The sequence below is a fragment of the Hyla sarda genome, chromosome 7 (assembly GCF_029499605.1).
Source record: "Hyla sarda isolate aHylSar1 chromosome 7, aHylSar1.hap1, whole genome shotgun sequence".
NCBI classification, from domain to species: Eukaryota; Metazoa; Chordata; class Amphibia; order Anura; family Hylidae; genus Hyla; species Hyla sarda.
Genome location: NC_079195.1, coordinates 79,548,495 through 79,568,955, shown reverse-complemented (window position 1 = coordinate 79,568,955; position 20,461 = coordinate 79,548,495). Strand labels below are relative to the sequence as shown.

Here is a 20,461-nt window from a genome sequence, read left to right as displayed (position 1 = left end):
AGGATTAAGATTTTTAAATAGAAGTAATTTACAAATCTGTTTTAAAGGGGTATTCCAGGCAAAACCTTTTTTTTATATATATTAACTGGCTCCGGAAAGTTGGAAGGATTAAGATTTTTTAATAGAAGTAATTTACAAATCTGTTTAACTTTCCGGAGCCAGTTGATATATAAAAAAAAAGTTTTGGCCTGGAATACCCCTTTAACTTTCTGTCACCAGTTGATTTAAAAAAAAAAAAAAAAAAAGTTGTTTTCCTCAGGAGTACCCCTTTTTAAAAGTAGTAAAATAAAATAACTACCGTATATACTCGAGTATAAGCTGACCCGAGTATAAGCTGAGGCCCCTAATTTCAACCCAAAATCCCAGGAAAATTTATTGACTCGAGTATAAGCCTAGGGTGGGAAATACATCATCCCCCCCTGTCATCATCCAGACCCCCGTCATTAACATCCTCATCACCCTGTCATCATCCAGACCCTCATCATCATCATCACCTGTCATCATCCCCGATGGCTGCCCGGGCTTGCTGGGAGTTGTAGTTTTGAAACCTCTGGAGGTCCGCAGGTTGAAGACCACTGCGGGTGGAGAGTTCACTCGAGTATAAGCCGAGGGGGGTGTTTTCAGCACGAAAAATCGTGCTGAAAAACTCTGCTTATACTCGAGTATATACGGTATGTAAATATGGTATCGTATTGACCCAGAGTAAAAAGGAAATTCTCTAAAATGACAATATTGCATTTTTTTATTTTTTTTCAGTTTCCCCCAACATATAATATATTTTTTTTTCACCATAGTTTTTGTGGTAAAATTATAGGTGTCAATGCAAAGCACAATTGGTCCCGCAGACACAAGCTCTCATATGGCTCTGTGGACTAAAAATGATAATTATACTTGTGAAAGCATTGACAACTGGTTGTTACTAATGATTGTGTGTCTGTACACTGCCTTATATTGTTCATCACTGCCAGCATACTGAAAAGAACAGGTGTGCTGATCATGGGGTGAACAATGTAATACACAGTCCGTGATGCCAGGGCAACGTTAACCTCCACGTTGCGAAATTTAGATAGATCTCCTGGGCCAAGCACAGAGACAATAATGACCACAATGCGAGGTTACGGAAAACCATCTTTACTGAGACAGGAATGTTGTTAAATCCTTAACAGTACAGGTTTGTGCAGGGTAAAGTGCAAAGTGAGCCCGGAAAGCCTGTCACCTGGCTGCGACTTGTAGTTGCCCAGATTCAGACTTGTGATCACTGACCGCAACACTGAATTAGAGAATTTATACTGACTGACTGAAGATAATTTTTCCCATGGAGCATTGTGCTTGCTGCCAGGCTTGAACTTTACCTGAGCGATGGGGTTTTCCCTGAGAATGGCGTGGCTTCAGGCTGTGAACTTCTTTTCCTGCTAACGCCTTCTCCGATCCCCTCAGACACACTTTTAGTCCATGTTTACACTTCAGAATTTCCGTGCCGGATTCTGCATTGGAAGCAGACACGGAGATTCTGCAGCTCTGTGGACACGGACATTTATTCTTTGTCTTGAGTCCGCACGGAATGCATAGCCATCTATCAGACCGCGCATTCATATGTGGTCCTAGAGCCGGCATATATTATGCTGGCGCCCTGCAGTGTCTGGGATGTCCGCATGGACATTCTCTTTGCGGACATTCCTTTCGTGTGAACATAGCCTTTCTTAGCTCTCAAACTCCTAATAACTGATCTTAGACTCCTTTCTCCAACTGAACAGCTCCTCCCTTTCCCTACACTATATAAAGGATAAAGTTGGGGGGCATCATGGTCACCTGGGTTACTCTGCAAAACTTCCTTAAAGTTACAGTAACATAATTGATTATAACATAGCATAAAAAACACATGACAACAGAACACCTTAGAGCAGTGGCACCAGAACAATGACACCAGAGGTGCTTGAGCAAATATTTAGCCGATAGGACAACATCCTGTACTGGGACACCTCACATATCAGGGGAGATGACAAATCTGTACAAAAATGCTTGTGTTCATGAGAAGATCCCTTCACCTATGGCACTACTAATAGTATGCTTAAAGTCTGATTTATGCAAGCACCCTCATTGTATATAAATCAAAGTCCATTTAAAAGTGCAACCAGAGTGAAGGTCTGTTTTAGGAATAGACCAAACTCCATCTCCGATAAGGAGCCAACATGCAGAGCTTAGTTGGCAATATCTTCACTTTGTGAATTATTAGCAGGGCTCAAGTCCTGCAGGAACATGTGGGAACTGAGTCCCTGCACTTTTTGCACAGCAGGAACACCATTTCTATTAGCAGGAGTGCTGAAGCCCTTATGTGTAAGAGTTCCCACACTTTTTTTTTTTTTCCAGGACTTAACCCCTGATTATAAGGATTCTCAAACAAGAAATCATTCATTGTTTAAACTAGACATTATTTTGTCGCTTGACTTTTGGGTGAATCTGAAGCAAAAATCTGTGTGTGCAGAATTCTTCTGTGGATTTACCCCTAGCTACATTGACAGGGGTGAAATATGCTGAGAAAATTCTGAACAGTCATGGCACAGAAGATAATATTCATGCTTCATTTTAGTTTGTGTGGATGTGTTATGCAAAATCTCATTCACTTGCTTGGTACTGTGTTTCTGCTGTGGATTTCTCTGGTGAAAATCTGCTGGTAAGGTCTACAGCATTTCTGCCCCATGTGAATTTACCCTGTTACAGGTTTTTGTCCTGTATCACTCTCACCACAATCATTCTTGTAAGTAGGTGACCAGTTGCCCAGTCGGATTAGGTTTTGAACTGAAATGCGTCAAGTATCAGTAATGACTTTTTTTTTTTTTTTTTATGTCTCAAACAGGTAACTCCCCACCTGCCATGGTTCCAAAGAGAGGCGCCTACATGGCAAAGGACATGAAACGGCTATCTGAGTTTTATCAGGTTCCTTTACAACAGCCAAGTGATTTCTTTCATGTTGTCATTAAGAAGGGTTAGTTTCTGCTTTATCTTGAAGGCGGGGAGCATTGTCTGTGTAGTGCAAAATGGAGGCTGCATCATATACTGATAGGGTACATTTGGACATAATTTTTTTTGCATCCTTTTAGGATATAAGCATATAATTCTGCTTAGGACCCAATGGATTGTCAACTGTCCTGTTAGTATCAATTTATGAGTTCCCAGTCTAGTTCTTGCCACTGTTGAGTTGAAAATTGGGATCCAAAACCTGCAGTCGACATCACCCTATTTTTAAAGGGGTACTCCGGTGAAAACCTTTTTTCTTTTAAGTCAACTGGTGGCAGAAAGTTAAACATATTTGTAAATTACTTCTTTTAAAAAATCTTAATCCTTCCAGTACTTATTGGCTGCTGAATGCCACAGAGGAAATTCTTTTCTTTTTGGAACACTGATGACATCACGAGCACAGTGCTCTCTGCTAACATCTCTGTCCATTTTTAGCAACCATGCGAAGCAGATGTATGCTAAGGGCAGCATGGTGGCTCAGTGGTTAGCACTGCTGCCTTGCAGTGCTGGGGACTTGGGTTCAAATCCCACTAAGGACAACAATAAATAAAGTGTTATTATTATTATTATTATAATAACGTCAGAAGAGAGAGAACTGTGCTCGTGATGTCATCAGAGAGCATTCCAAAAGGAAAATAATTTCCTCTGTAGTATTCAGCAGCTAATAAGTAAAGGAAGGATTAAGATTTTTTAATAGAAGTAATTTACAAATATGTTTAACTTTCTGCCACCAGTTGATTTAAAAGAAAAAAGGTTTTCACCGGAGTACCCCTTTAAAGTGGTGCTATTGTTTCAGCCAGTGACAGGATACGGGCAAAACTAAAATACAAGCACTGCCTAAGACAAGCATTGATACTCACGTTATCAAACTGCCTGATGTACCATCCTGGAAGCTCCATTCAAGTATAAAGGACTCCCGGGACGGAGCATCAGGCAGTCCATCTGATAACGCGAGTATCGATGCTAGCCTCAGGCAACAGGATGGCGCTTTTAGTTTTACTTGTATCCTTCCTAAAAGATAGTGATGCCAGCATTGGGTAACTGCAGCTATCTTACTCTCTCCCTGACCATAAGCTGAAGGCTTTTGGAGGAAGGTGAGCATTATTTACACTCCCTGAGCCAGATCCTCCCCCTGAGCCTGATTTACACCCCTGAGCCTCATATTTACACCCCTTTGCCTATTTTGCACAGTTAAGCCTCATATTTACACCTCTTGAGCCTGATTTATGCCCGCAGCCTCTATTTACACCCCCTGAGCCTGGTTCATTCCTCATACTCACACCTATGCCTGGTTCACTGCCCCACACCTCATACTCACACTTAGCATTTTTTTTTTTTTTTTTTTTTTTTATGAATATCACACCTTTCTGACTATTCAGGAAAAAGTGCAGATAGCTAAATCATAACATCTCTGTAATTTTGGACCGGGGTAGGGGTTATGGTGGTTTGGGGGTGCTGCGTTTACATATTAAAACATAATAAAAACCGCTTTGGAATCAGGGCACCAGAGGCTGCAAAATTATGAAAAATCCTCTCTAATTATTTGGCTTTATTTACAGGGAGTCTTTCAGCCATGCGGTTTGTAACGGCTGTTCAGATGTCACATCCAGAGTTCGTCGAGAAGGTCTCTCGGGAGTTGTGGGTGCGAATCTGGTCTGAGGTTGGTGTTATATCATGTGATCATGTGCTATAGTATTAGGTCCATTAGACTTTGTTCAATAACATTTTTTTTTCCGTTTCAAAAGAAAGAACAAAAACAAAATGTATGGTATCAGGTATTGTTTGTGTAGTCATGAAACATTTTTATTTTATGACAAAATAACCTACATTGTGCAGATCTGCCTGATAAACAAATGCACTACTTTATTGTACAGTTTTTAAAGTAATTGAATATACTGAACATGAGGCATTTTTTTCGGTCTGGTTACATGCACTCAGTTTTCTTTTTATAATATTGCGGTCTATAATGCATTGTGTTAGCTGTCTTACAAAACTGTATATCCATCTTACAGGACAAAGATATTACCGAGCCAGAGAGCATACTTCAGGTAAGAATAAAGCTCCATACAACTGCTGCCTTCTGTGTGATCCAAATGTACCTATGATTTCAGAAAAAGTTACGTTTTTTTCTTGCTATCATGGAGGTACAGTCTTCTGATCTATGGTGCTCCCAAAGTCCCTGCAACCCTGTGCATTTTAAGGATAGGTGTAGAATTGTGTAAAAGTTAAAGGGGTATTCCGCGCAAAAACATCTTGTCCCCTGTCGAAACTTCAGACGCAGCTACGCATAGACATCTTATCCCCTATCCTTTCGATAGGGGAGAAGATGTTTTTGCCCGGAATACCCCTTTAATTCTCCAGTACGTTTTGTTACACTATAAAAGCGCTTTCAGTGATCAAATAGTTAAAGGAGTTATTCCACTTTAAACTAAATTTAAATAAAAAAATTATAGGCCCTAAATGAATTTAAGTACCGTATTTTTCGCCTTATAAGACGCTCTTTTTCTTCCCCCAAAACTGGGAGTGAAAAATCGGTGCGTCCTATACAGCGAATACACATTAAAACCCTGTCCTATCGCGGCGGACCCTGCGGCCATCAACAGACCCGCGGCTAATACAGGACATCACCGATCGCGATCAAAGCTGACCGCGGCGTCTGAAGCGAAAGTGACACTAACCCGGCTGCACCGGGAGGGACCTTACCTGTCTCCTCGGTGTCTGCTCCGTGCTGGGATCCCCTGCATGGCCGGCGCTCTCCTTCGTCGTCATCATGTCGTCGCGCATGCCGTCCCGTCATCCTATAGGAGCGACGTGATGGCGGCGAAGGAGAGCGAGGATACTGGCCAGCAGAGACGTTCCAGAGCGACGGGGACACCCCGGGGACGCGGCAACAGCGATGGAGGGCGACATCCAGGGCAGCGGTGACGGGTCCGGAGCGGCGGGGGCACGTGAGTATTACCTCCTATACCAGTGGTCTTCAACCTGCGGACCTCCAGATGTTGCAAAACTACTATTCCTGGCATGTTTTGCAACATCTGGAGGTCTGCTGGTTGAAGATCACTGTCCTATACTTTACATTGTATTCTAGATTTTACTCCTTTAAAATTGGGTGCGTCTTATATGCCAGAGCGTCCTATATGGCGAAAAATACAGTAATAAGTTACTTACTTTCCTCTCCGTTGCAACGCTGATTTTCTTTTCATCTTCCGCACAGCACCACATGAGATTGCCCCATTAATTCAATGGGAACTGGAAGCACAGAAGGAGTTTTAAAGGCTCCTCCCCGGATAACCCCTCAGTGTCTCCTGTTCCTATAGGAAGCATGAGGTTTACCTCCTGGTCCTAGGGCTGGCGGTGGGATCAGTAGCTTTAGCCAGGCGGTGCAAGTTGGCAATGTTCAGGTCCCCCTCCTGTGGTCTCCGCTCTGAGTCGCTGTATACTGAATATGTGCCTTCCGGACCCAGGTATGAGATGCAGGGGTCGCGGGCGCATGCTCGTGTTTCCCCTAGCTTCTTTCGGCTTCCGTCACTTCAAGGTGCCACATGTGACGTCACAGTTCCCTCTCCGGCAGCATGGAATGGATTCCAGATGGGTCTCCAGATCTTTTTCGGCTTCCGTTGTGTTCCGGGAGCTCCGTGTCACGTCACGGTTGCACGCAGCATGACGGGACGCCGGGAGCCGGAAGTTCACCTCTGGCGTGCAGATTTTAAGTTTCCGGTAAGGGAGGGCCCTGCAGTGGTCAGCTTCGAATCTGAGTATATAAGGTAAGGTAAGCACTTCATGTGTCTCCTGTCATTATGGAACCTGCTGACACGGCCCGCTCTGAATCGGCAGAGCATCCTAGGATGTCTAGCCCAGTAAGTAGCTGCCCCTTGGGGTTCACCTACTTCTAGGGGTGGGATCTTATTTAAAGTTCCCTTACTATTTGGGTTCCTTCTTTCTCTTATTTTTTTTATTTTTTAGGGCAACAAGGAGACTGCTAAAAAAAAACAAAGGGAGCCAAGGCAAAAATAAAAAAAAGTGCCTTATGCTCTGAAAAATTTCCAGAAGGTCATGCTAAACCCGTGTACTTCCTTTACAGCAAAAATTGTGCAACAGGAAACTCCTTCCTTCATGGATGAATTAAAAAAAAATATGATTAATTTTCAAGTTAAAGCATCAGTGGCAGGAGCTTTACCTCCCCCACAGGGATTGAACCTCCTCCCTCTAAAAAGCTCAAACCTTCTATTGTTGTTGATTCAGACCCTGACTCAGATCTGGTCCTTTCTTCTGATCAAGAGTCCTAGGATGAATTACCTACTGTTCCTCAAAAAGTTGAAGTTAAAAGGTATTATTTTTCTGCAGAGGATAGGGATATTCTAATGGCAGCTGTTAAAGCCTCAATGAATATTGATGATCCTCCAGTTACTCATGCTATTTAACCCTTTAATGACCATGGACGTGTATACTTTTCCAATGGCCATTAAGGTCGTGTGGCGCGGGCTCCCGACTCAAGCCCGCGTCATACCAGCCGGCCCCCAGCTGATTCTTGTAGCTGGGGGGCAGCGTTAATAGCCGACATGCGGCGATCAATGCGGCCGGCTATTAAACCTTTTAGATCACCGCGGTCAAAGCTGACAGCGGCATCTAAAGATGCCTTTATTCCATCCCTGGTGGTCCAGTGGGGTGGATCACAACCCCCCCCCCCCCCCGCAGCGCGATTGCATGGGGACGATCCACTGCTGAGGTAGCCTGAGGGCTTACCTCTCCTTCTGCGTCAGCTCCGGCGCTCAGAATGATAAAGTGTTAAAAAAAAAAAAAAAAAAAAAGTTTAAAAACACACACATTAACCCCTTCCTTATTAAAAGTTTGAATCACCCCCTTTTCCCAAATTCCATATAAAAATATATAAACATAACAAAAATAAACATATGTGGTATTGACGCGTGCGTAAGTGTCCGAACTATAAAAATAAATTAATTAAACCACAGTCAAGGTCAAAATTCCAAAGTCCAAAATAGCGTATTTTTGGTCACTTTTTATACCAGAAAAAAGGAATAAAAAGCGAACAAAAAGTCCAATCAAAACAAACATGGTACAGATTAAAACTTCAGATTACAGCGCAAAAATTGAGCCCTCATACTAACCTGTACGTGGAAAAAAGTTAGAGGGGTCCGAAGAGGACAATTTAAAATTAATTAATTTTTCCTGCATGTAGTTATGATTTTTTCCAAATATACGACAAAATCAAACCTGTATAAGTAGGGTATCATTTTAATCGTATGGACCTACAGAATAAAGTTAAAGTGTCATTTTTACCGGAAAATGTACTGCATAGAAACGGAAGCCCCCAAAATTTACAAAATGGTGTTTTTTCTTCAATTTTGTCGCACAATGATTTTTTTTCCCGGTTTTGCTGTAGATTTTTGGGTAAAATGACTGATGTCATTACAAAGTAGAATTGGTGGTGCAAAAATAAGCCCTCATATGGATTTTTAGGTGCAAAATTAAAAGGGTTATGATGTTTAACCTGTTAAGGACCCAGGGCGTAAACTTACGCCCTGAGTCCCGGTCCTGCGATATAACGCGGGGTCACACGGTGACCCCGCATCATATCGCGCCGGGCCTGGCATCATAGTGAAGCCGGGACCTGCCGCTAATAGCTGAGCTGAGCCGCGTGGCTAAAAACGAAAGTAAAAGTGCCCTGCTAGCTCAGGGAGCTGTTCGGGATCGCCGCGGTATAATCGCGACATCCTGAACAGCTGTAGCACAGGAGGAAGGTCTCACCTTCCTTCCTGCACTGTCCGATCGCCGAATGAATGCTTCAAGCCTGAGATCCAGGCTTGAGCAATCAATCGCCGAAAACACTGATTGATCCATTCCTATGGGGATGCATCAATCAGTGTTAAAGATCAGTAAATGCAATGTTATAGCTCCTTATGGGAGCTATAATATTGCATAAGAAAAGTGTAAAAAAAAAAATCATTAACCCTTTCAATTATCCCTTCCCCTAATAAAAGTTTGTATCGCCCGGCATTTACAAGAATAAAAAAAAAACTGTGTAAATAAAAATAAACATATGTGGTATCGCCGCGTGCGGAAATGTCCGAATTATAAAAATATACTGCTTTTTAAACCGCACGTTCAATGGCGTACGCGCAAAATAATTCCAAAGTCCAAAATAGTGCATTTGTGATTACTTTATACCACAAAAAAGTGAATAAAAGTGATCAAAAAGTCTGATCAGAACAAAAATGGTACTGCTAAAACTTCAGATCACGTCACAAAAAATGAGCCCTCATAGCGCCCTGAACCCAGAAAAATAAAAAAGTTACAGGGCTCAGAAAATGACAATTTTTTAAACGTATAAATTTTCCTGCATATAGTTACATAGTTAGTACGGTCGAAAAAAGACATATGTCCATCAAGTTCAACCAGGGAATGAATGTATTCATGATTTTTTTTGTGATACAAAATCAAACCTATACAAGTAGGGTATCATTTTAACCGTATGGACCTACAGAATAAAGATAAGGTGTCATTTTTGCCGAAAAATGTACTGCGTAAAAACGGAAGCCCCCAAAACTTATGTGTTTTTACATAAATTTTGTCGCACATTCATTTTTTTTTTCCCGTTTCACCGTACATTTTTGGGTAAAATGACTAATGTCATTACAAAGTAGAATTAGTGACGCAAAAAATAAGCCATCATATAGAATTTTAGGTGAAAATTTTAAAGAGTTATGAGTTTTTAAAGTTGAGGATAAATTGAAAATGAAAAAACGGAAAAAGCCCGGGTCCTTAAAGGGTTAAAAGGTGAGGAGGAGAAAACAAAAGTGCAAAATCAAAAAAATGCTTGGTCCTTAAGGGGTTAAGATGAGATGTTTGCGGGTCTTAAACCCAAGAAGAAACAATTTTTTTTTCCCATCCGTGAAAATTTTAAAACGTCTTATTTGATGAGTGGCAAGAACCTGAAAAAAAACTGTCTATATATAAAGAATTTAGAGCTAGATTTTCTTTTAATCCTGAGGATACAGAGGGGATATGATAGAAACCTTTAAATACATTAAGGGAATCAACACGGTAAAGGAGGAGAGCATATTTAAAAGAAGAAAAACTACGACAAGAGGACATAGTTTTAAATTAGAGGGGCAAAGGTTTAAAAGTAATATCAGGAAGATTGATATTCAGGTTGCAAAGGTTATAAAAAAAAAAACCTTTGCCATTTGAGGATGCCTCTCAATTAAAATACCCTCTTGATAGGAAGATGGATAGTCAACTTCGCAAGGGTTGGGATGCTTCCACAGCTCTTTTAAATCACAATATTGCTGCTATTAGTGTAGCTAGATCTTTGTTTATGTGGCTGAATCAACTTGAAAATCATATAGAAAATAAAACTTCTAGGGATCAGATTCTTTCTTCCATCCCAATGTTAAAGTTAGCCACTGCCTTCCTAGTTGATGTTTCTGTGGAATCTGTCAGAATGGCTGCCAAAACTGCCGCTATGTCAAGTTCTGCCAGAAGAGCTCTCTGGTTATAAAAACTGGCAAGTGGATATAACATCCAAAACAAAGTTGTGTGCCATTCCCTTTCAAGGTAAAAACATGTTTGGAAAGGCTCTGGATAATATTCTTCAATAAGCTGCAGAGAGGAAAAAGGGTGTTCCTGAAGAAAAAGCGCAAATAAACTAAAAATAATTTTTGTCCCTTTAAAAATAAACAAAAATAATACAAAGGGAAAGCTGATACATGGAGATAACCTGAAATAAGTTGATTCTAACACCATAAAAGAAAGGTACAAAGTGGAATTTGTGTCTCCAGCTGACTTTTTCTTCTTGTACTGTTTCAGGAACAAGAATAGGGCCACTACTCCAATCTTTTTCTTGTTCCCAAGCCGAACGGAACGTTCAGGACAATCATAAACCCGAAGAATTCAAATCTTTTCACTATTTACAAGCGTTTCATAATGGAAACTCTGAAAACAGCAATTCCATTAATTCCTCAAAATGCCTGAATGGCGACAATAGACTTAAAGGATGCCTACTTTCATTTTCCTATATTCCATCAGCACCAGAAATTTCTGAGATTTGCGATCCTAGTATACAAACAAACCTTTCACTTCCAATTGAAAGTGTTACCCTTTTAGAATTGCTTCAGCCCCAAGAATTTTCACCAAGGTGGTGGTGGAGGTGGTAGTGTTTCTCAGAATTAAAGAAATAACCATAATTCCTTATTTGGATGACTTTGTAATTGTGGCTCCAACAAATGATCATCTTTCCCAGCATGTTCAGTTAACCATTCTTTCTCTCCAAAATCTAGGATAGATTCTAAATTTTCAGAAGTCAGATCTTCTTCCATCAAAGAGAGAGAAATTCTTGGGAATGATCCAGGATTCAAGCAGCCAGATGACTTCTCTACCCCAGGGCAAGGTGTCAGCAATTCTTCTAAAGGTCAGAAAATTTTATCTGAAAAAGGCTACCTCAATAAGGGAAGCTATGTCCCTTCTAGGATCCATAACATCATGCATCCCAGCAGTACCCTGGTGACAGTACCATTCCCTCACTCTTCAAAATCAGATCTTGAAGGTCTGGGATTGGTCACAGTTCTCACTAGAGAAAACGATGGTCATCTCTCCCTTGGCAAAGAGGTTCCTATTGTGGTGGCAAGTGGAGTCTCTTGGATTCCATCCACGTTGATTTCCATCACCACGGATGCTGGTCTGTCAGGGTGGGGTGCCCATGTCAACAATCATTACTTTCAAGGAATTTGGTCAATAAAGACTCTCCTTCAATCCTCAAATTTCAGGGAACTGAAAGCGGTCTTTATGGCTCTGAAGGAAGCAGAATTGTTCATTCAGGGTCACCATGTGAAGATATACTCTGACAACACCTCAGTAGCATTCGTGAATCACCAAGGTGGTACGAGACACAAGCCGCTTCAAGACCTATCAATGAAATTGTTTGCCTGGGCGGAGGACAAGATATTGTCCATGACTGCTGTTCCCTTAAAGTGGAAAAGAGGAAATGCAAGCAGATTACATGAGCAGACACTGGTTGGATCCAGGGGAATGTGAGTTAAGTCCACAGATTTTCAGTCAACTGACAGCGAGGTGAGGCCATCCAGAAGTTGATCCTTTTTGCCTCCGGGAAAAATCGGAAAGTGGATAATTTCTTCACCCAAGCGATTGTCCAGATGGGGAAGATGCCCTACAACAGGAATGGACCTTCAAACCAGCATACGCCTTTCCTTCATTCCCTCTAATAGCTCGAGTTCTGCAGAAGATTTGTCTGGGGAGGTCTCGGGTAATCTTCATTTGTCCAAGATGGCCAAAGAGAGGTTGGTTCTCGCTCCTTCAACAGCTCTCTGTGGACCAACCGTTTCCACTTCCTCTGAGAGAAGATCTCCTATCCCAGGGCCCTCTTCAATCACAAGGGATTACAGAATCTTCAGCTAACTGCTTGGCTCTTGAAAGGGCAATCCTAAATAAAAAAAAAGGGTCTTTCTTCTAAAGTTATTGACACACTACTGAGGAGTAAAAAAATCCAGTACATCAGCTATTTACTGGAAATACTGGAAACGATTTGTATCCTGAAGTGGTTCTTCTCCTCTGGATATATTTAAACCTAATTTTGCACAAATTCTAGATTTTTTGCAAGAAGGGTTCAACAAAGGTTTGACTCTCAGCACCCTAAAAGTTCAGATAGCAGCTTTAGGTTTTTTTTTGACACATGCATTGCTGACCATAAATGGATACAACTTTTTTTTTCAGCAGTCTCCAGACTTAAACCCCAACAAAAAAATCTTTTTCCTTCTTGCGACTTAAATTTAGTTCTTGCAGGACTAACCAAAAAACCTTTTGAACCTCTTCAGGATATCGCCATCAGACTGCTTACATGGAAATTGGTATTTCTAGTAGCCATAACGGCCAGACGCGTAAGTGAACTCCAGGCTTTATCTAAGTATGCAATTTCAGTAGAAAAAAGTAATCCTGCACTCACCGCATGGGTACCGAATATCCTAGAAGCCAGAAGAAGCTCATCATCACTGTGCGTGAAACCGCCGGCAGTCGCCTCTGAGCGCCCCACGCCATACATGTCTGCTGAGCTGACTGAGAGCCGTTAACAGGAGCTGGATATTCGGTACCCATGCGATGAGTGCAGGATTACTTTTTTCTACTGAAATTGCATACTTTGATTCTGAACATCATTTGTCCTAGCACCGCCGGGGGACCCACTGTTACCTGCAAACCCACAAACGGTATCCTTTTTACTGTTTTGAATGGTAGTAGTATATACACTAAAGTAGTGCCACTCGGAACCTTTTGTGAAGCTATTTCCAAGCTTTATCTATTGATGCGCCCTACATGTCTATCCTAGATGATAGAATTTTTCTCTGGATCCGGCATTCTACCTAAAGTGGTAACAAACTTTCTTAGGTCACAGGACATTATTCTTCTTTACATTTTGTCAATTTCCAAAAAATGAAAAAGAAAAGATTTTTCAAACTTTGAATGTAAAGAGAACTATTCTTCATTATCTTCAAGCCACAAAAGAATGGAGAAAGGACACTAATCTTTTCGTTCAGTTTCAAGGCCCAAACAAAGGTGAAAAAAGCTACCAAGTTTTCCATATCTAGATGGCTCAAGTCTGCAATTTCTGAAGTATACAAGATAGCACGTGAACCTGTTCCTAACTATATCAAGGCTCATGCTACTAGAGGCACGGTGGTCTCCTGGGCTGAGAAATACTTAGCATCATTGTAGTCCATCCCTAGACACCTACCCAAAGTGCACAAGTCGCTGAGCCGACCCCCGGGTAGACCAATTGTCGCGGGGATCGGCTCAGCGACGGAATTTTATCACAATATCTGGATTGGATTCTTAATCCAGTCCAGAGCTCGATATTGTCCTATGTCAAAGACACCAAACATTTACTCCAAATCACAGAAGATATACATTGGGAGCAGGGATATAGTTTATGCTCCATTGATGTCGTCAGCCTGTACACCCGAATTCCACACCATGCGGGTGTACAGGCTGTTAAAGAATCCCTTTTGCAGATAGGTACCTCCCAACCAGTTGTGGACTTCGTTATTGAGGGTCTCCAATTTGTCCTTAATAATAATACCTTTCAGGTTGATGAAAAATGGGGACCCCCGTCTCATGTACTTACGCCAATGTATTTTTGGCCCATTTTGAAAATTATTATGTTTACAATGAGAGAAACCCCTTCTTAAAGTACATAAAAACATATCACCGTTATGTAGACGATATTTTGGTTATATGGTCTGGCCCACAGGAAATGTTCGAGGACTTTGTCCTATACTTAAACAGTAATACAGTTAATATGCAGTTTACGAGTCAATTCGGAGGTAGTACACTTGAATTCTTAGACATAAAACTCATAGCAGAACATGACAGAATAGTCACAGAAGGATTTAGGAAGCTGGTAGCCCGTAATACGCTTCTGCATTTTAATAGCTCTCATAGGACAACTGTCAAACAAGGGATCCCGTATGGACAATTTGTCCGTTTGAAACGAAATAGTAAAGAAACAACATACGTACAGCAAGCAGAACAGCTAGAGAACAGATTAAGAGAGAGCGTATCCAGAGAGAGTAATTAGAAATGATAGAGAAAAAGCAGATAAAATTAATAGAAGAGATCTACTAAAAGAAAAAGAACAGAGAAAAGGTGAAAAAAGGTTCACATTTATCCTACAAAACTCACCAATGAATTCGATAGTTGAAAGGGCTATTAGAAGAAATTGGTTCCTGCATGAATCTGATGAGGAGGATTTGAAGGAGGTAGCTAAAAGAAAGCCACGTATTACTTATAGGAGAAACCCCACAATAGGGAATATTCTTAATAAAAGTAAGAAGCAGAGAATGAATAAAACTGCAAAATTAACATGGCTAGGCGACTTCCTACCAACAGGTAATTTTAAATGCAAGAGTTGTAATTTTTGTAAGTTTTGCTGGGAAACAAAGAGCATAAGGCTGGGCTCCATACATCATACCATTAATGAGCTGATCACTTGTAGAACTGTTAATGTCACATATGCGATCTTGTGCCTATGTGGCTTCTTTTACATAGGACATACCAGTTGCCAACTCCACGTTCGTATCAGGGAGCATTATTATGCCATACGGACGGGGAGACCGGGCGCGACTCGTTTAATAGCCCATGTAAAGGACGCATATGAGAACAACCCAGAGGTCCTGCGTTTCCTAGGGTTGGAAAAAGTACAATTCAGTAAAGGCGAACGGATTGACCAAAAACTCCTTCGCGCTGAAACTCTATGGATAGTTAAAACCAGTGCGACGTGAGTTTTAGGGTTAAACGACCGGACTGATTTGGCAGCTTGCTTCTAGACAGAAAGGTACCTCCCCCTCCTTCCCAGATCATCGGGTCACATGACCCGGATTCAGGGGAATGATTGGAAGCACACCTTCACTTACCTGTATATAGTCACAGTCTAAGGTTTGGTTAACATGGCCGGAGGAAGCACGATCATCGTGCGAAACGGAGCTTGGTCGCCATCCTGTGTCCCCCCACTACCCTCTTCCCATATGATACTTTTGTGAGTATGAAATAAAAGAAGATTTACTAAGCTGGCCGCGGTGAGTTGCCGATTATTTCTCTGCTTCTTTGTTGCGATTCCATGCACTATTGCTAGTCAGAGCACCACCTCCAGCAATCCCAGTCCCAGTCTGCCGTGTCATCACCATTCTGCACCTGAAGGGAAAGTAGTGCCGTGCTGTCTATCTATGAACTGCATCCCTAGACATCACTTATCTGGTATGTCTCATATGAGGATGATGAAAAGAAAAGAAGAAATTATGACTTATCGATAATTCGGTTTTCTTGAATCATCACAACAGCACCCTTTAATCCCTCCCTAAGTTTTATATAGTATAATGCTTCTTAAGCAGGGGAGGGGCAGTTTAAACATCTTCTGTGCTTCCTGTTCCAATAGTAAGAATGGGGCAATCTCATCTGGTGCTGTTGCGATGATTCAAGAAAACAGAGTTATCTGTAAGTCATAATTCCATCTTTTCTGTTATGGTTGGCACACCAGTCTTAATTTAGTAGTGGAGGTCATATGACCGCCACAGAATATCAGCATTCTTCTCGGTCATGCTCTGTACTTCTGGCATCACAGCTCAGTGAAGGGTGCCATGATTCCAGGACTACTCATTGGCTGTGGTGGTCACCTGACCTCTGCTTCTAGATGAAGACTAGAGTGCCGAACAAAAAAGTACAGGGGATCAGCACAGGAACAGAGGGGAAAGTAGGTAGCAGTTTGTTTGTTTTAATTCATTTGGGGGCCTTTAAAATATAAAAAAATGAAGGTGGACAACCCCTTTAACACCGTTTATAGGCTGAGGTTTTTTAAGACTTGCAAAGCAACTAATCATTCTCCTGGATTAGTCAGTCATAATGAAATTACTTGACTACCAAGTATACGCAGTGTAGGCTGTATATCATAATCATTATTTATTATCTGTTTTAACCTTGTTTAGGCTGCTCAGAAGGCTGGGATTCCTGAAGACCTGGCTAAAAAATTACTGTCCACAATTTCCTCGCCAGAAGTTAAAAACAAGCTAAAGGAAACAACAGAAAAAGCTTTAGAATATGGGGTAAGCAAAATGATAAACATAATGACCCAGATTTACTTTTTGCTTCCAAGACTGTCTTATGTGACTTCAACGACATTTACTATGAGTTTTAGATACCATTTTGACACACTTTCGTTTGAACAAACGATGAGAGCCCTGAGTAAAAAGGACATGTCTTAAAGGAAAACTGTCAGCCTGTTTACCCACACTAAACCCAATATACAAGGTTATAATGTGGGTGAACAGAAGTCCAACGAGGGGGTCACTTACTTAAATATGTTGAGTAGATCCTGAGATATGTCCTCCATATGTCCTCCAGAAGTTCCACTGCTGAGCTCAGTGAATCGTGCACAGGGGGTGGGGCTTCATTAGTCTACTTCACTAGGATGTGGAGTTGTTAAGGATAGCCCGAGGGTGAGGCTTTAAAATGTGATTGACTGTGCTGTCGATTAAGTGTCGACATAACAAAATATACACCAGACAGGATGTTGGTAAAACTCCCTCTCAGCATACTCGCAGCTGCCCCAAAAGAGTTCTGTTTAATCCAGGAAGTACATTTAGTTTTTACATTGGACAAAGGAGGTTTAGTTACATCAAAATTAGCATGTTACATTTTGATTGGTTGTTTGATTATTGTGTCCGTATATATTAGCATATCTAGTGTCCATTAATTTCTTGCCAGAAGTTTCTCTTCTGGGTTCTCTGTTCTTCAGATATTTTGTCTTTTACTCCTCAGTAGTTTTGGCATCCATCGTAGTCACGAGCATATTGCAAGCTGATGTATATGGGTTAGGGAACAAATATATTTTTCCATCAGCAATGGCATATTAAAAACATAAGGTTCATCCCTATCAGGGTCACAGACAATGAATATGTAAATTGAGCTGGCAAAGCCCTGCCCCCTGCATGCAATTCCCTGAATTCAGCAGAGGATCTTCTGGAGGACATATCTCAGGATCTACTGGACATATTTAAATAAGTGACCCATTGTTGGACTTTTGTTGACCCACACTATAACTTCGTGTATTGGGTTTAGTGTTTGTGAAAAGGCTGACAGTTTTCCTTTAAGATGTGACACAGTACAGTACCTTTTAATTTTGCTGTATACACATATATATAGAAAGCGTGGACACCGCTCGCACCAGCGCCGATAATTTCTCCCACCTGTGCTGCGGACCAGCCGGTTCCGCCCACGGCAGTCTCACGAACTCCAACTTTGTCCGGCACTCAAGGTAGGAGATAAAACAGGCTTGTCTTTATTTATAAAACAGTTCACACACAGAAGAATGGTCTGACGCGTTTCACCCGCTGCGGGGCTTAATCCTAGACTGACACATCTTATACAAACATGATTAAAATACTGAAATTACTGTTCACGTGACCATTTACGTCATTAAAAGTTAAATCACATGGAAGAGTTGGACCGAACTAGCCCGCTACCTGGTTTCACTATAAAAGTCTGTTCATACTAACATTAATGATGGAGGTGCGCCTCGCTCGCGGTACCGTAGATGGTCATTTTCAAAAAATATGCATCCGAGCGAAGCCCACCTGCATCTGACTTTAGTGATTCCGATAACATTCAAACATAGGCAGGTTTATAAGGCAAACAGATGAAGTAGCCCGAGGAATATATGCATGTAGAGCATACAATAGGATTCACAGCATATACTTGTGTCGAGAATCAATTCTAAAGATAAATGTAACCCCCCCCCCCGAGTATTACAACAAGAAAATTGAATCCTAATTAATACAAATGAGGCATGCAATGGGCACTTGCAGGTGGGCTTTGCTCGGATGCAGATTTTTCTAAAATGACCATCTACGGTACCGCAAGCTAGGCGCACCTCCATCATTAGTGTTAGTATGAACAGACTTTTATAGTGAAACCAGGTAGCGGGCTAGTCCGGTCCAACTCTTCCATGTGATTTAACTTTTAATGACGTAAATGGTCATGTGACCAGTAATTTCAGTATTTTTTTTTTTTTAAAACTTTATTTTAGTTTTATTATTTCCAACAGGAAACACAGATAAAAGAAAAAACAGGGAAGGTCATATGGTCCATCCAATGTCATATCTACAAGGAGTATACAGTTATGTAATTATACATAATAAGGTACAGAAGAATAAAAAAAACATAGGAATACAGGAAAGCAATACAGAAATCGTAATGTAAGGCACTACAACTGTTCGATCCAAGTAAACCATGCATCAATACGTTGTTTAGAAAGTCCTAACCGCTTAGCTATGAGTCCCTCAAGGGTGAGGTTATTGCGTATCTCCGCTTTAATGGCTGGGAGGGCAGGAACGTCTGTTGACTTCCAACACCTAGCAATCGCCGTTCGAGCCACAGTGAGAACCTGGAACAAGATCGTAGTGTGTGTGGGAAGCAACAATTCTACACCCAGAGTTAACAGGGCCACCTCTGGACCCCAAGGGAAGGGAACCATGAGTAAGGAGACAAGCAGGCTCCTCACTTGCTCCCAGAACGATCGCACTGCAGGGCAAGACCACCAGACATGTAGCAGCGACCCCTCTGCCGCCCTGCATCTCCAACACAATGGGGGGACCAATGGGAACATCCTAGCCAATCTGACAGGGGTGTAGTACCATCTATATAGGAGCTTGTGGGACGCCTCAAAGTGAGAAGCACACCTAGAGTGTTTTTTAGGTAAAGAAAATGCTAACGCCCACTGTTCTGAGGAGAATGTCATATTCAGGTCCCTTTCCCACTTGTCCTGGAAGGGGTAACGCTCCGGGCAATCTAATTTCACTATCTCAGAGTATCCGATAGCAATGCCTCTCCGAAACGTCCCCCCATCCAGGAAATGGGATTCGTAAGTCGTTTTAAGGGGAACCACTGGCCACTGTAGGGATTGTATAAAATGTCTCAATCTGAGATATAGAAAAAAGTCCTTATTAGGAATCCCATATTTAGCAACTATCGTGGAGAAAGGAAGCAAGCCATCCCCATCGATTACGTCAGAAAGGAATCTGATACCTCTAGTCACCCAGTGTCGGAAGTCAATGTCAGGGAGGTGCAGGCCAATTGCCTCCACAGGAACCAGGCTTATCCTAGGGGGGAGTAATCTATTGCATATAGTAGACCTACTCCACTGTCTGACTGCAGCAGCTATCGTAGTGTATGGAGAAGGGGGCGAAGAGGTAGGGTTGAAGCGGAGAGTCCATAGGAAATAGAAAAGTGAAGGAGAGGACAGAAGAGATGCTTCAATTTCCACCCAATGCGGTGATTCCACCTGCCACCACCACTTCTTCAATTGATCTAATATAACCGCCTGATAGTAAGCCCTAACATTAGGGACTCCCATACCCCCCCTCTCTACAGACTGATACAATAAGGCTGCTCTAACCCTGGATCTCTTCCCCGCCCATATAAAGCGGAGTACCATCCTCTGGAGTTGTGCTATATAGAAAGCTGGTACTATTACCGGCAAATTTCTAAGGAAGTATAGGATTCTAGGTAGCATCATCATTTTAGCCGTGGCTATCCGCCCCGCCCATGAGATAGGAAGGGAACCGTACTGTTCCATATCTTTCACAAGTTGTGCCTTCAGGGTGGAAAAGTTCACTGCCACTAGGTTGTTGGGGTGGGGAGTTAAAGATATGCCCAAATAAGGTATCTTCTCTGAAGCCCACCTAAAGGGAAACTGCGTTTTCAGTGTATTCTCCAAATCTATAGGTACGTTAAGTGCCAGGATATTGGACTTAGACGCATTCAGTTTATAACAGCTAGCGTGACTGAAATTCTCCAGTATCTCCATCACAGCTGGTAAGGAGATCTGAGGGCGGGAGAGGCACAGGATAACGTCATCGGCAAAAAGGCCGAT

At 41.8% G+C, this 20,461-nt stretch overlaps 2 protein-coding genes across 2 annotated transcripts in view; one reads left to right on the top strand and one right to left on the bottom strand.

Annotated features, from left to right (window-relative positions):
• The window catches only part of GSTK1 (glutathione S-transferase kappa 1), a 40,531-nt gene that overhangs the window by 7,555 nt on the left and 12,515 nt on the right, over positions 1-20,461 (top strand). Inside the window, exons 3-6 of the mRNA XM_056529785.1 lie at positions 2,855-2,983; positions 4,575-4,675; positions 5,028-5,063; positions 16,518-16,634. Of these exons, the coding sequence (XP_056385760.1) occupies positions 2,855-2,983; positions 4,575-4,675; positions 5,028-5,063; positions 16,518-16,634 (383 nt within the window). The remainder of the gene's footprint in view (positions 1-2,854; positions 2,984-4,574; positions 4,676-5,027; positions 5,064-16,517; positions 16,635-20,461) is intronic.
• Positions 1-20,461, bottom strand: part of LOC130281980 (protein spinster homolog 1-like) — a 261,234-nt gene that overhangs the window by 228,575 nt on the left and 12,198 nt on the right. The window lies entirely within an intron of this gene.